General features: G+C 39.0%; 1 protein-coding gene and 1 pseudogene across 1 annotated transcript; one reads left to right on the top strand and one right to left on the bottom strand.

Moving 5' to 3' along the window:
* Positions 1–608: 608 nt before the first annotated feature.
* On the top strand, positions 609–2,199 carry LOC104241695 (uncharacterized; annotated as a pseudogene).
* Positions 2,200–2,384: 185 nt separating this feature from the next.
* On the bottom strand, positions 2,385–7,446 carry LOC104241694 (uncharacterized). Its single transcript, XM_009796633.2, has 3 exons — positions 7,196–7,446; positions 3,188–5,557; positions 2,385–3,092 (listed from the first exon to the last, which is right to left on the bottom strand). The coding sequence occupies exons 2-3, from the start codon at positions 5,516–5,518 to the stop codon at positions 2,832–2,834; spliced, it is 2,592 nt and encodes an 863-aa protein (XP_009794935.1). The 5' UTR covers positions 5,519–5,557; positions 7,196–7,446; the 3' UTR covers positions 2,385–2,831.
* Positions 7,447–7,813: the final 367 nt, after the last annotated feature.

A 7,813-nucleotide genomic window follows, 5' to 3' on the forward strand; every position in this document is an offset into this window, starting at 1 on the left:
TCTTCTTCTTCTTCTTCTTCTTCTTCTTCTTCTTCTTCTTCCTCTGACTTTGTCAACTGCTTACCACTTGTTTCATATGTGCTGGAATGACCCATTGAATCCCGTACAGGTTAAGAAACATACACCAAACCTGACATACAAATTTTTCAGTGTAATGGAAAAAAATTGTCTCGTCATTTTCTAAACTAAGTTGTTACTCTCAACAGAGAGGCACCTAATAAAGACTAATTAAACTAACAGGTTTCGTAGAGGTTTCCACAATTACTTTACAAACCAAAGTACAAATCGACTTATGGTGTTTTAAATTATAAGAATTCTAACCAGTGCTTGTGTAGTTTGAAGATTAAGTTACAATTTTCATGAGTCACAATGCTAATTTGCTAGTTGCTACCACCAACGTGTCCTTTTATAGGTTTCATGTGTCCTAGTTGGCTTGTCGTACCATTTTTTGTGTTCAAGCAGAGACCCCAAAGTTGTATTCTCATGAAATATCAATAAAATTAAATACACAAAATATCGTGATGCCTGTGGTTATGATCCCGGTACTCCCGGAGGAGACGATGATGAAGACGCCTTAGATAAGCTTGCCTCCGACCCTTGGTACGATGATGAGTATGTCAGTGATGTTGGTGATGGGAGGGATGATGCAGTGTGAAGTCTTTGTACTTGGTTTTTGCTTTTTTTGTGTTTTGCTGTTTTTGTGGGGGCATCTTTCCAGCCCTTTGTAGAAAATGTATTGGAATGGAATGATTGAAATGAAACAGCTATCTTTTGTTGTGTATTTCTAGCTCTTCTTTCTCTGGGATGCTCTGAGTTCAGACAGCACATTATTTTAGGTTGGTCCAGCACCAACCGAGTCGAGATGAACCATTGCCTTGCTTCACCTCTCCAGATGCAGTGTTGTGCAATTTAACTGGCAGATCTAAAATAGGGTCTGATAATTTTCCTGGAGACAGTGCTTTTGATTCAAAAACTAGAACTTTCAGTAAGTTCTCTTTGATTGGTTTGAAGATATCTGTATGATTTGCCTCTTATAGGATGAAAAAAGTAGTTAAATTAACGTGCTGTATAAAGAACTTGCCCTTTTCTGTTATTTTCGTGGATTTGATATGTTTTACAGGAAGAAAAAAAAAAGGGGCGGGGGGGGGGGGGGGGGGTCGTCTTTGTAGCATCTAGTTCTAAAGTCTTCCTCATGTAAGTAACCTATGCTTTTCTATATTGACTCCTCCTACTGACAGATTGTAGTTCTATCTCTTAATTCTTGTCATTTCCAAATGCAAGCTTTTGTCCACCATTTTTACCGATCAGTGTTATGGATAAGTCTTGAAATAGGTCCTGCATGTAGCATGTCAGATTACATCCATTTCTCTCTTTCTTCTTTAGCCTTCTGTTTGAATTACATTAGATTTCTCCTCTCTTAAGCTATAAAGTGGTCTAATTGTGTATTCATCCAGAGCAGCACCTTTAAGACAAGCATCACGTTCACGTTCAAAATGTACAAACCTTGTTTCGAGATTTAAAAACTACAATTAATGAGGAGAACTACACCCAAGCAGCAAAACTCAGGGATAGCCTCCGGCTTCTCCAGGAGAACAGTAAGGCAGCTTTACTAGCAACAAATGCTCGATTTTACAGTGCTTTCAGGACTGGGGAATGGATTTAGCTTCTATGCAAGGCCGTGGTCGAGAGGTGAGAACACATGCATCGTGCACCCAGGCGTGAGTGGCATATCTGGTTATGATCTTGTAATGGGAAGCTGGGAGTTTGTGTGGGAAGAATATGAGTTCCCACTTGACAAAGAGTACGGGATGTCCAAGTTCATGTTAGAAGTGATATTGGGTATGTTACATGCATTGAAATGGTCAAGACAAAGGGCAGCAGCTGGGGAAAACAGTTCGCGGCTAATGTGTTTGAGAAGGTTGATGGACAATGGTTCGTCTGTATTCACCATGCCTCGTATATTGACCTGTAAATTGTGAACGAGAAAGCTATTTTAGAGGGAGTTAGAATCGTATATTGTCATAAGTTTTGTAACCTATTATTAGCGAGAGATACTCCTAGCATAATCAGGTTAAAGAGGAATGTTTGAAAGCTTTTACCATGACTTGGCTGATTCAAGCAACGAGATAGATCTTTTTGCCTTCTGAATTTAGAATAAACATCTAATTTCATTCTGTATAAAGTTTCCATCTTTTATTCTGTTCAGGTGTACATTTCTCTTTTGCATTTTTTAGTAACTCTCCCACTTTGGATTTTGTGTCTGCTGACGGCTGGTATTTGAATCCCAGTCTTCTATAATTTCCATCAATATCAGCATAAAAAAATTAAGTTTTCGAGTTTATAAGATTTTGATACAGAACCAACAAAGCTTGAGATCCTGGGAGAAGAACATCAAGATAAATCTTTAATATGTCTCTGGAGTTGCAATATGTGTTGGAATGATGCACAGCAACATCAACATAATATATAGGCATAAGTCTCTAGTTTAACGAATTTCAGAAACCTCAATAACAGTACGAACGTCAACATTGCCTTTGATAAAAACAAAGGAAACGGAATCCAGACACTGTATATTTAAAGAGTTCTTACTTGCTCTATAGCCTTTTCCACTGAGTTCATTCTACTATACCTTGCGGCATTGACATTATTTTCTAAATATAAGAGAGAATTTACAGCTGATCAAAGACGTACAAAATGAGAGGTGGAAGATACTTATTTGAACCACAGATTCTCAGTTCGCGAGTTGCAGTTGAGAACATGCAATGATCAAGTAGCTAAAATAATCTGGTTAAAGTGATTCTTGCTTCATCAGTTTCCTTTTCATCATATACCTAGATCCTTCCAACAGGTGACGGAGGTGGAGATGACACATATCTTTGAGGGACTTGTGCTTGGACAGTGGTTGAAGTCTTCATCGGCTTCTGTCCTAGAGATCCAATTTCGAAGATGTCAGCTAGTTTGTGACTAGTCAGGGCCGAGACACAGATGGAGAATGCCTCTAACAAAGGAACCGATGAATCAAATTCAACAGAGTAAAGTCTATTCTTGAGTGGTGCCATGCTGAAGATAGGCTTGCTCCTCGGATCTCCTCCCTGTGAAGAAGAGCATTGAAGACCAAATATAATTGAGGACTCATCAAGAGAAGCATTAAATGAAGTGATAGTTAATGAATGACACAAACAAGTACCTGAATGAAAAGGTTTAGAAAATCTTGGTTCCTGCAGTTCTTGTCCTGTTCAAGTACTTTTAGCTTGCAACCGACATCCCACCCTCCGCAATCACATACTCCACCAGATTTCCATCGTTCAAGCAATGAGGAAGGAGCTCCATCATTTGGCAAGCTATGTGTACCACCAGGAAGAATGACTACAACATCACCACATGTCTTGCTTTCTCCCGTTTCACATGTCTCTCCAGGTAAATGCTGCATAGCTTCTTGTTTGTATTGATCAAGCATTGTATCTGTACCAATTTGGTTTTGACTTGAGTTCATAATGACAATGGAGGCCAGGTCTCTTTTTTGAGAAGAATCGGGCACTTGCTTATCCACCTGTCCAGAATCAATGCTATACAAGACAGATTCCCTTCGCACGGATATGTTTTTGTGGTCATTTATACTTGAGTTCAGAACTTTGGAACTAGAAATCTCCATCTGACCGATCACTTTATAACCAAAACCAGCACTTTTCTCTTTTGTTCCCTGGCTCATCCAACCCCCACTCTTCCTTTTAATTTCATGGACTGCATAGAAAGCATAAACCAAGCTACTTCCACCCTTCCCATACGTTGGTAACTTCTTCACAGCTGCAGCAAGAATGCCACCATCATCGTCAACCACAAGTTTAAAAAATGGAACTCCATCCTTAAGTGTAAGCTGCAGAAGAGCCTGAAGAGTTGAGGACTGATGCTTTTTCATACGAACGTGCTTACTGTGGTTAGTCGGTAAAGTATTGCCGTTTGAGTTTCCATTAGGAGGCGGACAAGTCTCAGCTGAATGCAACCCCTTAGGCCTCAGCAGTGGGTCTAGGAGTCTTCTCAAAGGGCTAGATCTCCCTCTGACACCAGCATTTGGCTTCTCTAGATTACTGATATCCATACTGGAAGAAGCTCCTACAGGGCCAGACCTTGGGATGCTATTTGTACTATTCAACGGTGAAACAGCCGAAGTCTCCTTAAAACTGAAACTTCTGCTCATTCGACTAAGACTGAAGCTAAATCTCTTATTAGGGGACGGATGTCTTCCCTTTGCAACTGGCTGCTCTGCAGTGTCCAAATCCTTTCTCTGTGAAGTCTCAGCTGGGACTCCCAATTCTGCATCACATTTATGGTGATTCAGATATTTGGCATCAAATGAAGAGCGTGTAGTTATCCTCTCATTTTGACATGGGGATGAGCGTAAATCTGACTTTATGCCTCGAGCATTAGGCAATTGGTGTTGCTTCACATGAGACTCTGTATTCGTTGCAGAGCTAGCAGGCAGAGGACACGAACGCGGAACAGCATGCAATTCACTAGAGTAGGACTCCAGAGAAGAACAATCAGAAAATCTGGTCCTCATCGCCTCAGCTGATTGCTCATCAAAAGATGTTCGGGATTCTGAGAATTGAGAGTCCTCCATACTTGTCTCTGAACGATGTTTCGGAACCAATAGAACGATATTCTTGGGTTCAGTAGCACAATTTTGGGTAGTAGGATTGACTTCATTGCCGAATTTGATCTCACTTTTACAATCCTGAACACTGTTTGTATGACCAGAAGGAATGTTGACATTCTTAATATGTACCGAGGACAAATCTTCACTGCCCATGTATTTACCAATATTTAGCTCGGAATTGCGCCTTTGAGATGGTATCTCCTTCCTAACACGTTGTTTCTGCTTCGCATGCTTTGTGGGGCACCGAGTAGTTTGCAAATCCTGGGTCTGCATGAACTCTGACTGGGATCGCTGGACAGGTTCTGCAAGCTTTTGTTCAGAAGCCGAACCACCCAGTAATGGCATTTGCTTTCTCTGAAAAGACATGCCATAAGCAGTGGGAGGCCTTCTAGCAACAAATGGAGAACTAACTGATAACGTTTTACGATGACACTTTGCAGGCATACGTTCATTATACTTCCATTTCTCCAGACGCTCCCAATCAAGGACTCCAAAATTCAAAGCCTTCCCCTGAATATTCTTTCCCTTTTCCGCATGCTGCAGATAACCTGGCAAATTGGACATGTATTTGACAAGCTCATCATCTTTGTTTTCCTTACTCCCAAACGAATTGTCAGAAGAGCTTAACTGTATAACATTTTGATTCTTGCTTGGGTCATGATGCCTGTTAATGTATGGTTTATTGACTGTGTTTTCGACTTTATACTTGTCTCTGGACTTTGAACTTCGATTTGCTTGGGATGATTTGATCTCTTCTGCAGCTCCAGCACTGGAGCTTTCATGATGACGTGTAGTTTCTAGTCTGTGCCCCATTCTCAAAATAGGCTTCACCGGCTCATTATTTGATTTCACTTCAAATGGCATAAGGTCTCATAATCCTGACTTGTTATCTAAGTAATATTCCTGAAAACATGTACAATAAAAATCATAACAGAGAAATGTTACAGAATCCACTACTCATGTATTGCCCAACAAGAAGGACTTCTATAGAAAACAATTGCACGAAATATCTATCAACACAAAGAGCTCCTAAACTAAATATTTATCCTACTCTTGAACTAGTATGTATTCAGGCCCAACAGAGCAACACTCCTAGTGGAGTTGGGTGTTTGACAGAAAAAAGCAGCTTTGTAAAGAGCAAATGCAATGTGCCCAGTGTGCTGAGTTATGACCTAAGCTGAATATAGAAATAAAATTTTAGCAGACCAATATACTAAATGCTTTAAATCAGTGGTCAATATCTTTTTATAGTAGTAAGCAATCAACGCTTTTGCTTAATTAGAATAGGTAATTAGCCAATTGTGTGAGCTATGCCAGCAAGTCATAGTAAGCAGATTGGCAAAGAGTACAGGGGGCAGTAATATGATTAAACCAGTCCATATTCAAAAAGTGTGAAATTGAACTTAAAGCAAACTGGACAAGTAATGGATCGGCAGACGAGAGAGATTTCAGCAAGTGCAAAGTTCATATTCATTCATTTAGAGAAAATGTTATCATCAGCCTTCTGAGAAGAAAAAAAAAGGGACAGTCCGGTGCACGAAACATCCTGCATTTACGCAAGGTCCAGGGAAGGGCCGCAACCCAATGGGGTGTAATGTAGGCACCCTACCCTAATGCAAGCCACAATGGCTGATTCCACGGCTCGAACCCGTGACATATGGGACAACTTTACCGTTCTTCTAAGAAGACGACACAAAAGATTCGTAACAAAAGCAGTTACACAGCTGTAGTTTCCAGGACAGATCACTGTATATAATTTAGTGAGAAGAATCAGAATTGAAAACCAGAAATATGGGCTTCAATTAAGCTAAAACCAGCAAAAAACATTTGATTGGAAACCCAATAAGACATATTTTCTTCACATGAAAAGGCATGCCTGTAGATAACCTGACAAAAGTGAAAATCAAATCCTAATTGGACAAAAAGCATCAAAATATCATCTTTTTCTGACTCTTCAATCACAAGATTCTATACACAAAGCCACATATTACAAACACCTTAATGATGAACAGATTGAACATCTCTTACCCTAGCCAATAATCAGATATTAATAGAGTTGAATGAAATTAAAACCAGACTCACAGATCCAGCTAAATGGAGCTCATTCCAAGAATTAAACATTAGTCAAAATAGCTAAAAAGAACACCTAAGACCTTCACTCACATTACTCATAACATTACTGTGCAAAGATTTATTACAAAAAAGGGCTATTCTATCTCATTCCATAGAAAAAATATGAAGAAAATGCAGACCCATAAAACAATTAATAAAATCTCCTTTCAAGATTTAGAGTGGTAAAATAGAAAGAAAAAAATAATTTCCAGATAAATGCAGACCCATAACACTATACTCATTGAAACCCCATTTCAAGATTTTTAGGGGTAAAACAAGAAAAATCAGATTTAGATTGGTAAAAGAGAGAAAGAAAATAAATTTCAAGAAAAATGCAGACCCAGAACACAATAATCATTGAAACCCCATTTCAAGATTTAGAGTAAAAGAAAGAAAATAAAAGGAACTTGAAGAAATGAATGTACTTACATTAAACGCAAAGAAAGGTATAGCTGAGAGTTCCAAAAGCCAAAAGAAAATCTTCTTGGAATAGAGCATGAAACGTTTTCTTGAAAACCGGAGGAGTAAAAAAGAGAACTAAGAGTATTACTCCAAAAGCTGATAAGTATACGTATAGAGAGAGAGAGAAAATCCCCGCGAAAATCTGCACTACATTACTGATAATAATGATATAGAGAGAGAGAGAGGAGAGGAGAGAGAGGGGGGCGTTTCGTTTTCAATCGGACGGTGAAAAGAGAAAGTAGGCCAAGAGCTAAATGGTCGCGTCAAGTAGGAGTGGCCGTGTGGGTCCTATGGTTGTTGGGGCCCATTTATTTGACATGATTTCAATGTATCGAATCCCAAGGCCCAGAGATTCCTGATATCAGTGGGCCTTCTTCTCATCGTTGGATTGGATTTTTTTATTTTTTATTTTTATTTTGAAATTTTACATTCCTATGTCATATAGTAAATTATATTATCCTTCATGATTAACTTTTAATTTAATATAATTACCTTCTATATACCTAATTACCATTTATGTCCCATTTTAAGATTTTAATGGTATTAATTAGACTCCTAATTTTACTCAACGGTATATTCTCACTC

Source organism: Nicotiana sylvestris, chromosome 7, assembly GCF_000393655.2.
Source record: "Nicotiana sylvestris chromosome 7, ASM39365v2, whole genome shotgun sequence".
Classification (NCBI taxonomy): domain Eukaryota; kingdom Viridiplantae; phylum Streptophyta; class Magnoliopsida; order Solanales; family Solanaceae; genus Nicotiana; species Nicotiana sylvestris.

Coding starts and splice junctions, on each gene's coding strand:
- LOC104241694 (XM_009796633.2), bottom strand. CDS start 5,518: ATGCCATTTGAAGTGAAATCAAATAATGAGCCGGTGAAGCCTATTTTG. Junction 3,093..3,187: donor TTCTAAACCTTTTCATTCAG/GTACTTGTTTGT, acceptor TCTTCTTCACAG/GGAGGAGATCCGAGGAGCAA.